Source organism: Spea bombifrons, chromosome 1, assembly GCF_027358695.1.
Source record: "Spea bombifrons isolate aSpeBom1 chromosome 1, aSpeBom1.2.pri, whole genome shotgun sequence".
In the NCBI taxonomy this organism is placed as follows: domain Eukaryota; kingdom Metazoa; phylum Chordata; class Amphibia; order Anura; family Pelobatidae; genus Spea; species Spea bombifrons.
In genome coordinates this window covers 64,450,079-64,470,881 of record NC_071087.1, presented here as the reverse complement: position 1 = coordinate 64,470,881, position 20,803 = coordinate 64,450,079, and the positions used below count along the sequence as shown (strand labels likewise).

Here is a 20,803-nt window from a genome sequence, read left to right as displayed (position 1 = left end):
ACCCTCCCTCCTAATGTAGGGGTAAAAATGATTATATATTAATTTCAGCAACTGAATACTTATTGCTTTGATTATTTGATATAATGGCATTTTAGAAAAACAAGGTGAATATCATCCAGCTGAATGTGTGATAGCCAGGTGTGCCTAATAAGTTTTTTTTCCCCCACAAGAAACTGTGTGATTTACCCACAACCAATAAATAAAAATATAGACACTGTCTCATGTTCCCCATTTCATTTATATGTAAATAGTAGTATTTAAAAAAAAAACATCTTAAAAAAGAAAAATAAGGTGCCAATTATGCAAATTAAATTTGTATTTGACCTTCAATATACTATTGAATTAATTATACGGAATAACCACTTCTCACCAACCTATGGAAAGCCTAAAGAACTATTGCAATCATAAGCACAGACAACATTTGCTTGACTTGATGCAGAGATATGGATGTAGAATATACATGATACATGACCATCACTGTAATTGCTCTAACATTCATACACCAAGTTAATTGTGTGAAAATGTTTTCCATTACAACAGGCACTGTAATTAGCAGCAACATTATCTGGTGATACATACTGTATACCCCACATTTCTTTACCAAAAGCAACTCTCTAGGTATGCTTCACATGCATAACTATGAAATACATACAAGATTTCAATTAACTAAACACTAATGATATATATATATATATATATAGATTTATATATACGATTTTTTTTTAAACAAAAATAAAACTTTTCAGTGCTTCTACACTCAAAATACAAAGTCAGCAACCCTTGTGCAAAATAATACATAGGTAAGGGTAGATTTGGTATGGTTCTGTCTCCACTATTACGAACAAGGACTTCAGACCAACTTTTGTGTGTAGCAAAGTTGTTACATTTTTAAAAAGTAGCCACACTTGTTGGGTTCTGCTTTTTTTTTGCTAGGAGATGCTGTAATCAAACACTAGATTTAAACATCAAACATTACAATAATGCTGTTAACATTCACCAATATTTTGTTTATCATGACTAGACACGAAATAAAAGGGGAGTATATAATGACTTACACTATAAACAAATTTTCAGTGTATAACAGGCCAAGGGGGAGTTGCACCAATATTTCTAAAATAGCTCTGGAGAAGGGAGACCACATTGAAAGGCAATCTTTAAGGACGTGCAATGTTCTTTGTTACCACACATTCTCACTTCTGCAACAATTCTCAGTCAAAACTGCAGAAACCCATCAATAAAGGTCTCAGTTTCACTCTCCTTTTTGACTCCAAAGTTTTTCTTATTATAGGTGCACCTATTTTATTGGCCTATTAACATGGTGTTTAAGTCTTATGATATATAAATTCCTTGGCTGTAAAGCAGTGTAAACAGCTGATTCACAATGCACACTGTCAGCTACCATTATGTCTCTATCTTTTACTGAAAGATAAGGTACCTAAAATATTGTTTAAACTCTATTAGAGCATTGAAGGAAAAAAGAAGTGTAAATGCATATCCTATACATTCACAGTAATAAATGCCCTGTATATAAGCTTGGCAGAGCTTTTCCTTTTAAAACTGGTTATGCAAAAGTCCTCTTTGAGAATATTTTCTTATGTGTAGAATACAGCTATATCTATACATGTACAAATATAGATATATGGAGTTAGCTTTGATAGTGCAATTTAAGCCTTACCTAAGGTATTTAAGTTTGGAACTTTGTGCTGATCAAGAACGTACTTCTATATTCTTGAAATCTATTGAAGCAGCTTTAAAAGGAGGCTGGTACACTCATACGAGTATTTTGTGTTGTAGTTAAAATATCACATACCAAGCTCTCTGAGTATATTTTTTCTCATTCGTAAATATGCTAAAAAAAAAATAATCGAACAAGAAAAAAATAAATGGAAAAAAGAAATAGGGGAATCTTGTTTTAAAAGACGTCAGACTTTGTCTCCAATAAAAAGACTGAAGTTTTGTTGGGTGATCATATTGATAGTTGACTACTCGGGGCACTCCTGCTCTTCGCCACTGTCCGCACGCGCATCCATTCTCTTTTCTTTATGGCTGTTGTAAATTTTCCTCATCTCTTCTTCATATTTTATAAAATTGTCCCCGAACCTTGTCCAAACTTTATAAGGGACAGTGATAGTGTTGCGGTATGGCGGCCTGACCTCGCTTACCCGCAAGAATATGCCATATCTGTTGGAGCCTACATCAAAGTAAAACCTCTTGTTATCCACACGGAAGGATGTTCCTTCTGGAAGTTCAGGAGGCTCATCTCCACCACCCCTTCTTTCTTCAATGTCCCCTTCTCCATAGTCTTCAATGAGTTGAACCAAGGCATCTCTGAATTCAATCATACCTTGCGCTGGCAGAACTATAGTCTGCTCTTGGCCTAAACTCTGTCCAAAATATCCAATCATTCCAGGCCCTCTAGTCATGGTTTGCCTAATTCTTAAAAAACGCCCCCGCTGGTTCTCTTTAAGGTCCAAGTAATATTTTCTGTTGTCCCTTTCAATGTATTCAGTCTTTAGGACACTATGAGTGGTGGGCTCTTCTGATCCCACAGATCCTGAAGGGGAAGACGGATGAGGTCTCCTTCTTGCATCATGCTCTTTCTCAACTCCATGTTCTGTTCTTTGAGCATGAGTGCTTCGCAGACCAAGGTGAGCATAGTGTTCAATAAAATCTCCTAAACAGTCCTTCAATTCCGCAGCTACCGACAGAGATAACGTTAACTTACTTTTCCGGATGTTATCTTGCCTCCCTCTTCCTATCCAAACTTCTGCTATCTTCAGGAAACGGCCTCTCGCACTCTGCTTAACATCCAGGTAAAACCTCTTTTTCTGAATGTCTACTCTTTTGGATGCCAGCTCCTGTATCTCAAGACTCTGCGATGAAGGATAACTGTACTGTTGTGGGTAAATGTTCCTGTTTATGGCCGCACCATTTCTTGGTCCTCTTCCTCTGTCCATATTTATTTTTCAGTTAGCTAGAAAGGAAGTTGAAAGAAAAGTGTTAAAAAAGGAAGAGCTCTTTACAAACGGCATGCTGGGGTGACTTACATGGATTATTATTTGCAAATTAATAAATATCAAAAAGATCTCCTACATACAATTTTACCTTAATCAAATATACAAATATAGTAAAAAAAAAAATTCGCTTAATGATTTGCCTAACAAAACCCCATTTACAATATAATTTACACATTTCTTTTCCCCAAATGCTGCATGCATGCTGCATCTGTCAACATTAAATCTCATCTGCCACTTGGTTGCCCAGTGTTCCAATTTTACCAAATCTCCTTGCAGGGAATTAACATCTAGTGTAGACCTTAGTTATGTGTCATTCGCAAACACTGGCAGGTAGCTTTTAATACCCATTGCATGATTATTAATATAAATTAAAAAAAAACTGTGGGCCTAGGATAAAACCATGAGGTATTTTCCCCCAGTTGGTAAAATTTCAATGAACAACTGTCCAATCTATATCTTTAAGTCAGTTTTCAATCTGGTGCAAAAAAAAATGTTACCTAAATGTTGCCTATATTTTTGCTGACCTCCTCACAGAATCCAGTTTAATTAGTTTGACACAATCCATCCTTCCTTAAACAGTGTTGACTCTTATGAATGAAGTTGGACATATTGGACAAAATATATTATCCCTTAGCAAACTTTCAAACAACTTCCCTATCACTTAATATCACAAATACTTAAAATTCTCAGTCCAAGTAACTAAGCTCTTTTCCCTAGCTCCCTTATCAAGTTTCATTATATTTGATTTAGACCAGTTTACCGTATTTGCTCGATTATAAGACAAGGTTTTTTTCAGAGCAAAAAATACCTATCGTCTTATAATCGGGATCGTCTTATAATCAGACCTCAACTAAGATCCATATCCCCCGCAGCGCTTCAGGGGAACTTGATTCTCCTGTTGCTGCTGGTGCTTCTGACTCCCTGGGTAGACAGAAGCACCGTAGACGTCTACGAGATTCGCGTAGGCAACTTCCGCTGCAGCCGGAAGGACGTGCGGTTAGCAGTGTGGGTTGTCTGCGTCCATCGAGAGGAGAGTTCTCAGCACCGCTGCAGGGAATTCTCTCGGACAGCCGGAGGGTGTATGTGCGATGGACGCAGACAACCCCCACCGCAAACTGCACCTGTTTCCGGCTCCAGCGGAAGTTGCCTACGCGAACCGCAAATGTCTACCCGCTGCCCCGACTACACACCAGGGAGTCATGAGCACCAGTAAGTTTGGGGGAGGGGGGTGTTAAATGGGAGGGGATAAGGCATTCTGTAGGCATGATATGTCTTTTAACCCCCTTAATGCCACTCTGCCTCAGATATGCTTTTTAACCCTCTATATGCCACTCTGCCTCCTGAAATGCCTTATACCCCCTATATGCTACTCTGCCTCCTGAAATGCCTTATACCTCCCTATATGCCACTCTGCCCAATAATATGCCTTTTAACCCCCTAAATGTCAGAGTGGCATATAGGGGTATAAGGCATTTAGGGGTATAAGGCATTTATGGAGGCAGAGGGGCACATAGGGGGTCAAAAGGCATATCATGGGGCACAGTGGCATATAGAGGGTTAAAAGGCGTATCATGGGGCAAAGTGGCATATAGGGGGTATATGGCATTTCTGGGTCAGCGTGGCAAGCCTGGGGGGGGCAGCTTGGAAAATAAAAGGAAATAAAAAAATATTTTCTCAATCGTAGCTTTTATTAAAAAAAAAAAAAAAAAAAAAAAAAAAAAGTTTACATGAATTAACATTTACTAGTAAAACTTTTTTCCTATAGGGTCGTCTTATATTCAGGCTTTTTCTTTTTTCTAAATTAATATTCAGATTTTGGGGGGTCATCTTATAATCGAGCAAATACGGTCTCTTTAAACCGGATAAGGACCCGAATTCTTCTACAATCTGTAAAGGATTTTCCAATGAAGAACATGGATCCTCCAAAAACAATAAAAAATCATCAGCATAAAGAACAATCTTCTCTACTTTCCAGCGCACTCTAAAACCCTTTATCCTTTCTGACATTCTAATATATTCAGCCAACGGTTCAATAGAGTAAATAATGCTGGGGAAAGAAGGCAACCTTGGCAAGTTCTTCTACCCAGATCAACACAGGTGTCCATTCTAGTTGTCATCTCCACTAAGTGTGAGATGAAGCAGTCATCTAGTAGGTTAAAATCATTGCTTCCCTTTTGCTGGACTACTTGTTCTAGTATTCCAGTTAATGTCTGGGTAATTAAAATCTCCATTAAAATGTGACCCAGATGTGCCCCTTTTTTAGTTACGAATTTGACCAAAGCTACACCCTGGCATGAGGCTACAGTAGCTATCTTTTTAATTCTATCGTCACCTCTCACATCCTAATTTAAAATCTCATGAAACCCTCTAATCTTCTTCTCTCCCAGTGGAACAGCGCTCTCATCATTGAGGTGCAGCCCAACCCTGCTATAGCATCTATAACTGACTGAAAAGTCTACTCCGTTCTCAAAAAAAAAAAAAACCTCTCTCCTTCCTACACCACTTTTGCAGCCAAGCATTAATCACTAAAGATCTGGCTTCCTCCGTAATGTAGAATGTGGTACGGGTAAAATAAAAAAAATATTACCTTGGAGGTACTTGCCCTTTGTCATCTTGTGCCCTGATTTGTCTTAAGGACCCCCCCCACCCACACCTGCTATTGACTTTGTCTTTACTACCAATGTGTATTACTGTTGGATCATTATCAGCCCCTCCCAAGAATCTGCCCTTCAAAGCACTTGGGAGACAGCAAACCGATTGGCATTCAGGGTCTTAATGTCATATTACTAGGGCTGCAACAACTAATCGATAAAATCGATGATAATCGATAATGAAATTCGTTGGCAACGAATTTCATTATCGATTAGTTGAATCGATTTTTAGCGATTATAAAATGAGGGTTTTTTCAGAGCAAATGCTCTGAAAAATACCCCTCGTGTTATAATCCGTTTAGTGTGACTCACAGGAGTCACAGCAGCAGTTGCTACTTACAGTTCCTCCCTGCAGTCACTGCCGATTGGCCCGCCCACTTCCTTTTTCCAGTCCCTCCCTGCAATCGCTGCTGGAGAAAGAAAGGGGCGGGGCCAAATGGCCGATTGGCTCCGCCCATTTCCTTAGCATCGCCATGGCTATAACACTCATCTAACTGTGAGTATAAAATTAATATTTGGGCTGCTGAAAGTTAGGGGAGGTGGGGGTTAATTTAGGGGCAGTTATAGTTAATGGGGTGTTTAGGGTTAACTTAGGGGCAGTTATAGTTAATGGGGTGTTTAGGGTTAACTTAGGGGCAGGTATAGTTAATGGGGTGTTTAGGGTTAACTTAGGGGCAGGTATAGTTAATGGGGTGTTTAGGGTTAACTTAGGGGCAGTTATAGTTAATGGGGTGTTTAGGGTTAACTTAGGGGCAGTGGTGATTGATGGGGTGTTTAGGGTTAATTTAGGGGCAGTTGTGGTTGATGGGGTCTTCAGGGTTAATTTAGGGGCAGTTGTGGTTAATGGGGTCTTCAGGGTTAATTTAGGGGCAGTTATAGTTAATGGGTTAATTTAGGGGCAGTTGTGGTTGATGGGGTCTTCAGGGTTAATTTAGGGGCAGTTGTGTTAATGGGGTCTTCTCTTCAGGATTAATTTAATGCCGAGGACTGAGGGTTAATTTAATTAATTTAATAAGGTTAACTTAAGGTGCAGTTAGAGGTAAAGGGGGCAGACTGAGGGGAATCTAAATCCTGGGGGCAGTGAAGATTAACCCAGTACTTATTTATAAAAGTATTGTGTCTGTGAACGAGTCTGCAAATCCTATGAGGGCACTATAGCATATCAAGGGGGTATACGGCATCCCTGAGGAGGACGGAGTGACATATCTTGGGGTATAAGGCATATAGGGTATATAAGGCATATGTGGGGAGGGCAGTGTGGCATGTCTGGGAGGGCAGTGTGGCATGTCTGGGGAGGACAGAGTGGTGTATCAGGGAGTATAAGGCATACCTGGGGCCACAGTGGCATATCTGGGGGTAGAGTGGAGTGACATATCTGGGGGTAGAGTGGAGTGGCATATGTGGGGAAGGCAGCGTGGCATGTCTGGGGAGGACGGAGTGGTGTATCAGGGGGTATAAGGCATGTCAGGGGCCACAGTGGCATATGTGGGGGTAGAGTGGAGTGGCATATGCGGGGGTAGAGTGGAGTGGCATATGCGGGGGTAGAGTGGAGTGGCATATGCGGGGGTAGAGCAGCGTGGCATGTCTGGGAGGCAGCGTGGCATGTCTGGGCTCAAATGTGCATAAATGGGGGGGCTGGTTGGGAAATAAAGACAAGTAATGCATTTTATCAAAGTTTTTTTTATTCTGCTGTTTGTATTTAACATCATTTGTTTATTAAATTATTTTAAATAAATGAAAAATTTACATTCATTTTTTTTATCCGATTAATCGATTCATCGAAAAAATAATCGGCCAACTAATCAATTATGAAAATAATCTTTAGTTGCAGCCCTACATATTACCCAGTCTACCTTGCTTATAATTGAACCCCCTACTGCAAACTGTAGCCTTTGTAGCCTTTTGATGTACTAGAGAGGCTACTATTGGTAAATCCGTCTGCTCCAGTTATGCCAGATCCGAACTGATGTCCCCAGCAACTTCACACAAATAATAATACAATGGTCATTCTCACCTCACCACTGAGCTATGCCTGACAAGCTGTATAGAAAGGTTGAAACCCCCATTTTTCTGTAAACGTAATCCTTAGTAAAAATAAAATAAATAATAAATAATAAATAAATCTACAGAGACTCCAAACAGTGAATTGGGCAGGGGGGTGGTGTGGGTAAAAACTCAACTGCCCTGCCAACACTCTCTTTAGTGAGTAAATCATGTTGTCATTTCTTGACTCATCTTAATATACCCACTGCCCATTTATACAGAATGTTACATCCAGTTACACAATTATTTGACCGCAGGGAAGAGGTATTACTCCAGCCGACTAATCTTTTCAATTCTTAAGTGGTGTCACAGAGCTGAGAACCTTTATAACCTATGGAACAGCTGATCCTCTAACAACAAATTTGTGTTTTTCATTCCAATACACAGACTGAAAGGAAAGCTGCTTGTACACACTTTAAATGTATCCTTGGAAATAGGAAGTGCCTTCGCTGACATGCTAGACACATTTCCATTAGGGTCACTGAAAATATGAAACACTATCCTTCTTCTAAACACTGACCTTCTCAGTTTGTTGACTCCCTAACACAGGGCTTGACAAATTTGTTGTGAATCTAGGCGCCAGCTAAAAAAGTTAGGAGACACGATTTTTTTTTTAAACTAACAGTTGGTTAGGAGTGATCTGATCATCATCAGCCCACTTACTAAACTCACAGCATTTGACCTGGAAGCACCCTGGACTTTCAGGTCAGTGCTGTATTTTGTTGTTTTTTTATATATACCGTATTGGCCCGAATATAGGCCGCACTTTTTTCCCCCACTTTAAGTCTTTAAAGTAGGGGTGCGGCCTATATTCGGGGTCTAGCGCCCGACACCCGGGACATGCAGTCCCGGGCGCCGGGCAGGCAGCGGGGTCAGGATACAGATCCCCCGCAGCGGTGCAGGGGACCTGTATCCTACTGTCTGATACGCTCAGACAGCCTCCCCTGCCAGCACTTCTCTCGGGGGGGTGCCGGCACGGGAGGTTGTCTAAGCGTCCGCACGATACCTTTTACACCCCCCCCCGACTTACCAGAGAAGACTCCTGGGCGTCTTGCAGGGCTGGCGGAAGACATCTACGCAATACGCGTATACAACTTCCGGTGCCGGCACTTCCGCCAGCACCGGGAGTTGTATACGCGATTTGCATAGATGTCCCCCTCCGGCCCCGCAAGACACCCGGGAGTCTGCTCTGGTAAGTCGGGGGGGGACAGAGTGGCAGCGTATCTCGGGGGGGGGGAGGACAGAGTGGCAGCGTATCTCGGGGGGGGGCAGAGTGGCAGCGTATCTCGGGGGGGGAGGACAGAGTGGCAGCATATCTCGGGGGGGAGAGGACAGAGTGGCAGCATATCTCGGGGGGGGAGGACAGAGTGGCAGCGTATCTCGGGGGGGGAGGACAGAGTGGCAGCATATCTCGGGGGGGGGGAGAGGACAGAGTGGCAGCATATCTCGGGGGGGGAAGAGGACAGAGTGGCAGCATATCTCGGGGGGTGGAGGACAGAGTGGCAGCATATTTTTTTGGTGCTTTTATTAAAGAAAAAAACTTTTTCTTTAAAAAAGCACCAAACTTTTAGGGTGCGGCCTATATACGGGGGCGGCCTATATCCGAGCCAATACGGTATATATTTATATTTTTTTTAACGCTTTCAATGCTGATGTTCCACAAGCTTGTGGGGACAAATGTTAACCCATGCAATGCCACGAATGTGTAATTGAAGGGGTTAACGCTGCACTGTCGCTCTCATGGAGCGATCAGGCAGAAGGGGGGTGTTGGGGCTGGTCTCCCCACTCATGTGGAGACCAAAGAACCCTCTCCCCCTGACGCTGCCTCTGGCAGCTGGGAAGCAATTGCTGGTCTATAGACCAGCCATTGCAGGGGGGAGTCTCTGTTGACTGCTGTAGGCTTCCATGCCCATAGGAATCATCAAAGGGCTTGTGGGGGCTAGTTTTTGCTGTTGCTGGCCTGCCTGGGCTTCCAGGCAGACCACCAGCAGCAGAGCCCCTTACAAAACGGGAATTAACCCCTAAATGCCGCGATCGCGGCATTGAAGGGGTTAACGCTGCACTGTCGCTCTCATGGAGCGATCAGGCAGCAGGGGGGTGTTGTGTCAGGTCCCCACACTCATGTGGAGACCAAAGAACCCTCTCCCCCTGTCCCTGAAGCTGCCTCTGGCAGCTGGGACGCAATTGCTGGTCTATAGACCAGCCATTGCAGGGGGGAGTCTCTCTGATGACTGTTGTAGGCTTCCATGCCTACAGGAGTCAAAGGGCTTGTGGGGGGGCTCGTTTTTGCTGTTGCTGGCCTGCCTGGGCTTCCAGGCAGACCACCAGCAGCAGAGCCCCTTACAAAACGGGAATTAACCCCTAAATGCCGCGATCGCGGCATTGAAGGGGTTAAAGCTGCCCTGTCGCTCTCATGGAGCGATCAGGCAGCAGGGGGGTGTTGTGTCAGTCAACACTGAAGCCCCTTTCCTGAAGCTGCCTGTGGCAGCTGAAAATGCTATTGCAGGTTTTCCTGCAATCGCGGTTTCAGCCTACAGGATCACTCCGTGGGAGTGATCACAGGCTCGGGGGCGGGCTCTGAGTGGCTGTGCTGTCTGCCCAGACTCCTGGGCAGACAGTAGCAGCAGCGCCCCCGTGTGGTGACACGGGGGCATTTTTTTGTGGATGTAAGAGGCTGACAAACTCCTAGGCGCCAGGACAAAATTCTGAGTCGCCATGGCGACCTGGCGCCTGGGATTTGTCGAGCCCTGCCCTAACATATACACCCATCAGCTATAACATTATGAACACCTGGCTTATGGTGTAGGTCTCCCTTTTGCTGCCAAAACAGCCCTGACCCGTCGAGGCATGGACTCCACTAGACCACTGAAGGTGTGCTTTGGTGTCTGGCTCCTATTTGTTACTAGCAGATCCTTTAAGTCCTGTAAGTTGTGAGGTGGGGCCTCCATGGATGCATTCTGGTGAATCCTCCACGATTCATCAGACCAGAACACCTTCTTCCATCGCTTCATTATCCAGTTCTTATGAACACTGTATGTTCTGACACCTATCAGAACCAGTATTAACTTTTCAGCAATTTGAACTACAGTAGTTCATCAGTTGGATTTGACCACATGGGCCAGCCTTCGCCCACCACTTTTCATAGGTACTTACCACTGAAGACAGGAACACAGGAACAAGAGCTGCAGTTTTGGATATGCTCCTACCCAGTTTTCTAGCCATCACAATTTGGCCCTTGTCAAAGTGACCTAGATCCTTATGCTTCCCCATTTTCCTGCTTATAACACATCAACTCTGAGGACAAAATGTTCACTTGCGGACTAACATATCCCACCCACTGACAGGTGCCATGATAACAAGATTATCAGTATTATTCCCTTCACCTGTCAGTGGTCATAATTAGGGCTGCAACAACTAATTGATAAACTAATTGATAAAATTGATAATCGATAATGAAAATTATTGCTTATTGCTTTAATGAATATAAGCTGGCCTCGACCAATAAAGGGTTACACCTCACGCAGATACGCGAGAGACGCAAGTAGCAGTGTATTCAGTTATCTATATTTTACTAACCGCAAGCGCCATCCTGGCTGTATCTAGTTGCAGGAAAGTATCTAATATTTGCTTCTAACTGTTTTCTTCCTTTCTGCCTATTTCCGCATAGTTTCAGGATTAACCAATTAATAAGCTTTACGTAACCTGACGTCCCTCTTTCCGGGGACTATACAATCTATAATATAAACAAAATAAAGCAGAGTGATTTTGGACCTGACCCAGAGTGTGTCGTGTGTCTTATTTCTCTCTCCGTGCACGTACATTTATATTCATATAATTTGGAGCAGTTCAACAATTGAAGAAAGGCTTTATTGGAAAGCATCCAAAACAGTTGGCGCCCAACGTGGGGCTCGAGGAAGTCGTACCTGTCAGAGGTCCCTCCCGGGGAGAGTTCACGCAGTGAGCTGACGATTGGACCCTGGGACTGCAGCCCAGTTACAAGGTAAGATCGTTTCTTATCTACCTTGTGTGTCACTCGTTACTCACGTGTGTATTCGGAGGCGGGAACTCAGGTGGTTAACGCACCCTCGAGAGGCAATAAAAGAACCCCATGTAAATATACTGTTGTAGTCACTTGTTGAACTGTGGTGCCTCCCTTTTCTGGCAAGCACACTGTAGTAGGAAGGAATCGGTAAAGTGTTTCAAGTCTACACCTGATCAACCCAGTTGCTCTGATCCCAGACGGTGCCGTAAGACTAACACTATTTTGGACAGCCCAGTCGCCTGTCCCCAGTGCATAATATTACTACAGTGTGTGTGTGCCTCGCTCGTATTAGAAGGTTTCGGACGGTTGCGGACAAGGTTACGATACCATTGCGGAATGGGGAACGATAACAGCGTTCCAAGTGGGTTCTGTACGCCCTCCCAATTAGTTGCTGACAGACGAGGGAAAAGATATATTAAGCAATTATCTAAGTTGGAAAAACGATATAAAGTACCCAGAGGAGGAACCTTATCAACTTGCACCTGGCAAAACCTCCTAAATGAAAAAGCAGGAAAATTAGACGACGACGGATTGAAAGATACTGTTAAAATCTGGCTAGATTGTAGCAAAGAATTTAAATCGTTAGATGGCGAAGAAATGTATGATGAAAAGCACTCAAGATATCTGTGTAAAATTCCAATGTCTCATACGCCACCGCTCTATAATGGCGCCGAGTCGTCGGACAAGGGGTGGAGCTGCCCAGCCTGTAATGCAATGACGTCAGGAAGCCGTTGCTCTTGTCTGGCCCCCCGCCCCCTGTCTACTCCGGCTACTGTGTCGTGTCTGACACAGACACCAGCGCCATCTTGTGACGCACTTCACCAACTGTCTTCAGTGGAAAATCCCCACCAATTGCTTGCCCCGTCCTCCATGTTATATCCGGTACAGGCATCGGCGCCATCTTTGTTAACCGATAACGCCCAAAATTGTGGCCTACCTCCAGCTCTGTTATCTTCTATGTCTATTCCCACAGTGTCATTGTATCCAGTAGTTAATCCGGATGGCACATTTGTATTACCTACCCAGATTACAGAACCCAGACATATGGTCCCAATTATGATAATGGCAAGCGGTGAGGAAACAAAGAACGAAAATATATCTACTAGTGCTGTTATGCTTCCGGCCCAACACCAGGCTGAGGAAGGCCTACTACTCCAGGAAGGCAAAACACTAGAAAAACCTCAAGCAGTACTATTTCCACCCACTCCTCCTGTAGTTACACCCCCGGTACCTACACCCAGCACTACTGTCTCGTTAATGATGATGGGCCCGGACGACAGTGCAGAAGGGGAGGAAATAGATACGGCCGAGGGCGCAACAGCTGCCCTGACCCAATCCGATGCCAACAGCGGTATGGTACTTAAAAAGGGAAAAAAGTTATCTAGACCGAAACCACTAACTAAACCCCAAAGAAGAATTAAGCCCAAACACACACAGTCCCCCTTGGTGGGTTTTGACCCACCTGTTCTTCTTGCTGAGGAGATGGGAGCTAGGCCTAAGCTCCATTTTTCAGAGTAGGGCTGCAACAACGAATCGATAAAATCGATAATCGATTATGAAAATCGTTGTCAACGATTTTCAAAATCGATTAGTTGAATCGATTTTTATCGATTTATAAAATGATGTTTTTCAGAGCAAATGCTCTGAAAAACTCCCTTCTATAATCCGATCTCAAATAGAGATCAGATTGTAACTGTAGAATCCAGACCCCCCGCAAAGCTGCAGGAGATCTGGATCCTCTCTGCCACCCGGTGAGGGTCTGTGCAAAACGCGCAGACATCCTCCGCTTAATATATCAACAGAAGAAAAACAGGACAAGTAAGCAGCACTGGGTAAGTATTATGTGCATTTGTGTTTTTTTATTTTTTGATGTCTGTAATATTTGATTTATTGTTTATATTGTCCATATATTTATATATATTTATATTGTATTGTGTGTTTTGTCTATATTTAATAAATATAAAAAAACTATTTTAGCGATGTCAGTTTTTCTTATATGGGGGGGCATAAGACATCAGGGGGCACAGTGGTATCAGGGGGGACAGTGGCATAAAGGGGCTATAAGGCGTATCAGGGGGCACAGTGGCATCTCAGTGGCATATAGGGGTAAAAGGCATATCAGGGGGCATGGTGGCATATCAAGGGTAAAAGGCATATAGGGGACTATAAGGCATATCAGGGGGCACAGTGGCATATATAGGGCTATAGGCATTTCAGGGGGCACAGTGGCATATAGTGGGTATAAGGCAAAATAGTTTACATGAATATTTACTAGTAAAGCTTTTTTTGGTATTTTTTGGGTTCTTGTTAAAATATAGCTTTAATTATGTCAGTAAAATAAGAAGGCAAATCGTGAAATGCCATTGTAAATTATACGTTTTTATTTTAAATAAACGAAAAATTTGCATATTGTTTTTTTTTTACCCGATTAATCGAAAAAATAATCGGCCAACTAATCAATTATGAAAATAATTGTTAGTTGCAGCCCTATTTCAGAGCAAATGCTCAAAAAACAAAACAAAAAAAAAAACCCTCATTTTATAATCCAACCCCAAGCAGAGGTCGAATAATAACACTAAGATCCAGATCCCCCGCAGCGCTGCAGGGGACCTGGATCCTCCTCTCTGCCAGTGGGGGATGCGCGCAAACAACCTCCGCTACTGTCCCCTACTTCCGCCGGGGCTTCTATGATGGAGCACCAGCGCGACGCTTCCACCATAGAAGCCCCGGCGGAAGTATTGGGGAAGTATTGGCCAGCACGGCGGAGGTGGTCTGCGCACATTGCGCAACGTTCGCCATCTGCCAGAGAGGAGGATCCGCCGCAGCGCTGCAGGGGACCCGTATCATTCTCTTTGGCAGCCGGTGGGTGTGACAGAATGACCCGTCATACAGGGCCCCAAGGTACTCAGAGATGGCTCCAGCCTGGCTGTCAAACAAAGATAGCACAGGCAGAAACTCCATTATGTAACTAATCCAATCAATAGGATTGCTGCCAGGGGAATTAAAGGTTGGGTTTAATTCATGTATCTGTTAATTTATGTTAATACAGTTCTGTGGATATATGAGTCTATGTTTTACAAGAATAAACTGTTCATTCCTGCTGTACTCAATTCAAGGTAGTTGTGTCTACTTATTGGGTAATCATAGCAGGGTTCCAAGGTGTGCATGCTGGCTGGTGATGGAAGTTATTCCGGGGACAACAGGAGGATACTGGGCGATCTCTGGGAGTTACTACAGCTCTCTTGGTGAACCCCTTTACAGTGGGAGTCTGTGCGATGCCCACTGGGGCTTCTGTGATGGAGCACCGGTGTCACATGACCTTCCGGTGCTAAGTTATAGAAGCTCCAGCGAAAGTGGCGTCGAGAAGCAGATGTTGCCTACGCACATTGCGCAGACGCTCACCGGCTGCCCCTACTAGATACAAAGGAGTTTGGAGCATGGGGAGGCAAGTCTGGGGGTGGGGGCATATCAAGGGCACAGTGGTATATAGGGGGTTATAAGACATATTTGTCTTATACAGTGGCATAAAGGGGGTATAAGGCATATCAGGGGCCAGAGTGGCATATCAGTGGGTTATAAGGCATATCAGGGGGGCAGAGTGGGATATCTGGGGTGATAAGGTATATGAGGGGGGGGCACAGTGACATATAAGGAGTATAAGAAATATTCGGGGAGGGCAGAGTGGATTATCTGGGGGTATAAGGCATATATGGGAGGCAGTGTGGCAAGCCTGGGCTCAAATGTGCATAACTGGGGGGGGGCAGGTTGGGAAATGAAAACAAGAAATGCATTTTTCTCAAAGTTTTTTTATTCTGCTGTTTGTTTTTAACATCTTGTTTATTAAATTATTTAAAATAAATGAAACATTTTAATTTTTTTTATCCGATTAATCGAAAAAATAATTGGCCAACTAATCGATTATGAAAATAATCGTTAGTTGCAGCCCTAGTCATAATGTTATGGCCGATCGATGTATGTGTGTTTTTTTTCTTTTTTTTTTTTTTACTGTTCTACCTTTGACACTGCACAGGCACCTTGTTTATACTTATCTTTTATTTTATTTATTTATATTGTTTAGCCTTGTTTATATTGTATATATTATATATTAAGAAATTTAGCAACATTAAAAAAAATTTAAACAATGAACCAACTTATTTATAAGTATATAACATCATATTGGTTTGCAAATATAACCAATGATTCACCATTTTAAGCACATCAAATCATTTAGAAGTATATATAAGTCTGCACATTTGTTGAGAAATAAAAAGGTTTTTTTTTTCCTTCTCCATGGAAAAGTGAGAAAAATCTGGTAATATTTACCGTGATTGAAAAAAATAGAAAATGACTTGAGCACTTGAACGTAACTATCGCCATCTAATGTAATGATACGTCTCCTCTGTTCATATGTACTGTGGCACAGCACAGACTGCTCTATCGTTCACCTCATCTGACCCCTTTTTTTCTAACCTCCCAGAAACAATTAAATGCTCTCTCATCTCTCTATCCCATTCCTTCTCATAATACCACAATCCTATATACTAGAGGGATTTTATTGTGTTTATGTATTAAAAATGGATGCCACAGAGGTGAGAAAGGGAAACATAAGGAGAGACATCTGAATTTGTAAATGAATAAAGCTCTCGGTGCATTCCAGATGGGGGATGGGCAAACCAGCTCTAAAGCACATTAAAGAGACTGATATATATTTTTTTATCCATAGGAAGACAGGGTGTCAAAGTACATATGTGGGGGACATAGAGTCAACACTCAAAATGCTGGAGGGCTCTGTAAATCATTGTGTAATAAACCCACCTACTTTACAGAGATCTACACAATAAGGGTTAAGGAGACTAGAAGGATGTCACTGGCACAGATTTAACAAGGACACCTAAAGCTAATCGGAAGATGCGTTGCTAGGGAATCTATGATTAATGGCTACACATATTTTACACAACAATATTTCATCTGTTTGATAACATGTACAACAATGTGTATAATATTGTCTAATTGATCGTGCTGATATGATATACACGTTATACAGAATGCATATTGCTTTCACAACCGTTTTTCTTAACTGGAAAAAATAAAGATTACAGAAAAACCCTTCTTCTAAAAAAAAAAAAAAAAAAAAAAAAAAAAAAAAGAGACAAAACTGCTTTCACCTTAATTAATAGCATTCAAAGCATTAACTTGTAGGAGGAAACAATATACCAGTTTTAACTCTCTCCCTTCATAGATGTACAAAACAACTATGGTGGCACTTATGTTACATATGACCAAAATGCAAAAACAAAACATTTTTAAAACTGGGGCAGTCACATGACTTTCCACAAACCAATCAACCCTTAAATACAGTATTTGCTCGATTATAAGACGACCTCCCAAACTTTAAATATTGAGGGGGGGAAAAAGCTTGAATATAAGACTACCCTATAGGAAAAGTGTTTTAAAAGTAAATATTAATTCACATTTAAACATTTTTTCATATTTAATAACCATGATTGAGAAAAATGCATTTCTTGTTTTTATTTCCTTTCATTTACCAACCTCCCCCCCCAGATATGCCTTATACCTCCCTACATGACACTCTGCCCCTCAGATATGCCTTATACCCCCTATATCCCACTCTGCCTCCCAGATATGCCTTATACCCCCTATATGACACTCTGCCCATCAGATATGCCTTATACTCCCCTATATGCCACTCTGCCTTCCTATGCCACTCTGCCCCCCAGATATGCCTTATACCCCCATATATGACACTGTCCATCAGCTATGACTTATACCCCTCTATATCCCACTCTGCCTCCAGATATGCCTTATATCCCCCTATATGACACTCTGCCCCCCGAACTTACCAATGCATCCCCAGATTGTCCTCCCTGGTGTCTAGTGGGGGCAGCTTGTGAACGTCTGCACGATGTACGTGGACAACCCACTCTGCTGATAGCTGGTACTTCCGCTGGGACTTCTCTGATGGAGCACCGGAAGGCCATGTTACGCCGGCGCTCCGTCATAGAAGCCCCGGTGGAAGTGTCGGCAGCAGCAGAGGTTGTCTGCGCACATCGCGCAGACATTCACTGGCTGCCAGAGAGAAGGATCCAGGTCCCCTGCAGCGCTGCGGGGGATCTGGGTCTTATAGTCAGACCTCTATTTTGGAAAAAACCTTATATTCGAGCAAATACGCTAATAATAAAACAATTTGGACATTTGTGAAGTGCTGGATATTATATGGTATTATACAGTAGCCTTGCTGTGATGGGGTGAAGCACTTTCAAGCAGGGGTACAACTATGCACTACATATGACCGACTGTTAAGACTTTACTAGAATATACAATCTGAATTCTTGACCAAAGGGAGGTTGGGATTGAGACTGTTGCCGACAAGCACCACAGTGTATTTTTAAAAAGCGCACAATTTCCATTTCATTTCCACCTATGGACAAATGGACAGAGAGTGAGCTGTATTTACGAATCTGCAATTTCAAAATATCTCAACTCTCCAAATTTACAATAATACCGGGAAGACCAAGTTGTATAAAGAATTAGAGCAGTGTGGCTAATTTAAAAGATGGTAGGGAACTGAGAGAATATTAAAATGCTCACTCCGCAACCCAAAATTAGTGGGATTCAGTTACCACATGATACTCCTCCAAAAGCAGTCCAACATATGACATCATAAAACATATACTTTCAAGTGCCAAACGACATAGAGCTAAATAGTCACCTCAGGTGCATGCGAAAACTTGCAGTTGCTGCATTGGAGCGGTCAGGTCAGGTGCATACTGCAGTCGCCAGAGTCAAACAGTTGGGTCTGGCGCACGCTGCAGTCGCCAGAGTCAAACAGTTGGGTCTGGCGCACGCTGCAGTCGCCAGAGTCAAACAGTTGGGTCTGGCGCACGCTGCAGTCGCCAGAGTCAAACAGTTGGGTCTGGCGCACGCTGCAGTCGCCAGAGTCAAACAGTTGGGTCTGGCGCACGCTGCAGTCGCCAGAGTCAAACAGTTGGGTCTGGCGCACGCTGCAGTCGCCAGAGTCAAACGGTCGGGCGCACTCTGCAGTCGCCAGAGTCAAACGGTCGGGCGCACTCTGCAGTCGCCAGAGTCAAACGGTCGGGCGCATGCTGCAGTCGCCAGAGTCAAACGGTCGGGCGCATGCTGCAGTCGCTGAAATCAAAGTCTTCTGTGTTGCCTAGTCACGACATGATCACTCTGTCCACTGGAGTTGCTTAGCGACAGCTACCACTACTTACTGGAGAGGTGCAGTCAGGTGCGTGCACCGTTATCAAGTTATCATGTCGTGGTGTGAACATAATTCACCAGGTCATTTGGTCTGTGTGGCACTGCCAAGATCATTTGGTTGCGTCACTCACTGGGTATATGTGGTTTGAAGCATGTGAAGCATTTACCAGTGTTATTTCACCCCAGTGTTATTTCACCTGGAATAATGATGGACTCATGTAGTGCATTTCTGCCTACTGGTGTTGAGATAACCTCTTGTCCTTTGCATACACGGAGGGCACCATTGCAGTGATCTCTGCTGCACAGTACCACTCCTCCCCTGTTGCAATATCAAGGGTGTGCTGCACTCCCCAGCCCAGCAACGTACGGAACATGCATGTGCATGGTGTACTCCCAGTGCAGCGTTCGCAGGATGTTTTTCTCGGTGTAAGGCTGCAGGCAGGTGCAGATTATGCTGCATCCCCCAAGCGTTGCAGTATTTTTCTCTCCCCTGCATTCTCCAGTGCCGTACATTTTGGTGACATGCCCTCCACTCACCTACGCCTCGCCCTCACGTCACTCCTCTGGATCGCTCAGGTCACAATCTACCACCGCGACTCTCCTTGGGTCCATCGCGCGGTGCCACACAACCCGCCAGCAGAGCACCTTCCCCAGGCCAGCCGTCAGCGGGTTGACAAGGCTTCCGCCTCCGTGATGTCATCCCGCGACCGGCGCTCCTTACGTCACATGCAGTAGGGAGGGAGACGGTTGGCAAATGGCAGCCGTAACGACATCCAGAGGAACAGGTTGTGTTTTAGGACTATACGGTAGTGTAAATCATTATCGGCACCTAATGGAATTGATCATTTGCTGCCTAAGGTTTAGTAATACGCACACACACACACACATATATATATATATATATATATATATATATATATATATATATATATATATATATATATATTAGTAACACATCATAACAGTCAAGCTTATCAGTTTAGTCATTGAATGATAACATACCTCCCAAATGCCCTGCTTTAGGAATAATAGTCCCTCTTTGGAACTTTTAACCCCCTGTCCCTTTTCCCTTAATGCTGTTCTTTCCTGGAGGTTTACATGACAGTTGGAGCTTTTCACCTATATCATTTCTCCATGACAGATTAGATTAGATTCCACTTTTAGCTGGAATTCATTTTTATTGAGGGCCATATTTTTTTAGACTGTCTCTTGAAATAGTTGCTGTTGTGGATCCCATGCATCTGGCTGTGTGCACACAGGTGCGGGATGCTCACTGGATCCTCAAAGGGAGGAAGGAGCAAAAGATGGCTTCAGATGCTACAGCATTAGATCTGGCTTTACATACATGGTTACCATGTGGACATTACATATTTGTGGTTTTTAAAATGTAATATCAGTTGAAGGTGGAAGGTTATCCTTGGGAGACATTATAACTCTGCTAAAAGGACCACTTCTAATGTGTGAGAATGAAATAAACATTGAAATAAATCAGAGTAAATAAAAAATATATATTTATACTGGCCAATTGCTTGTTAACACAAAGAGCATTTAGGCATGTAGACGTGGTCAAGACAACTTGTTGAAGTTCAAACCGAGCATCAGAATGAGGGAGAAGGGGGATTTAAATGACTTTGAACGTGGCATGGTTGGTGCCAGACGGACTGGTCTGAGTATTTCAGAAACTGCTGATCCACTGGGATTTTCACGCGCAACCATCTCTAGGGTTTACTGTAACTGATAATAGTGTTGAAAGCACTTGATAGAACCGAGATTTCTTTACTGCTATTTTTGTGAGTGCATTCAACACT

The 20,803-nt window shown here is 43.3% G+C and overlaps 1 protein-coding gene across 1 annotated transcript; it reads right to left on the bottom strand.

The window, feature by feature from the left end:
- Nucleotides 1-298: 298 nt before the first annotated feature.
- Nucleotides 299-19,726, bottom strand: PURG (purine rich element binding protein G). Its single transcript, XM_053462787.1, has 2 exons — nt 19,533-19,726; nt 299-2,974 (listed from the first exon to the last, which is right to left on the bottom strand). The coding sequence occupies exon 2, from the start codon at nt 2,955-2,957 to the stop codon at nt 1,983-1,985; it is 975 nt and encodes a 324-aa protein (XP_053318762.1). The 5' UTR covers nt 2,958-2,974; nt 19,533-19,726; the 3' UTR covers nt 299-1,982.
- Nucleotides 19,727-20,803: the final 1,077 nt, after the last annotated feature.

Coding starts and splice junctions, on each gene's coding strand:
- PURG (XM_053462787.1), bottom strand. CDS start 2,957: ATGGACAGAGGAAGAGGACCAAGAAATGGTGCGGCCATAAACAGGAAC.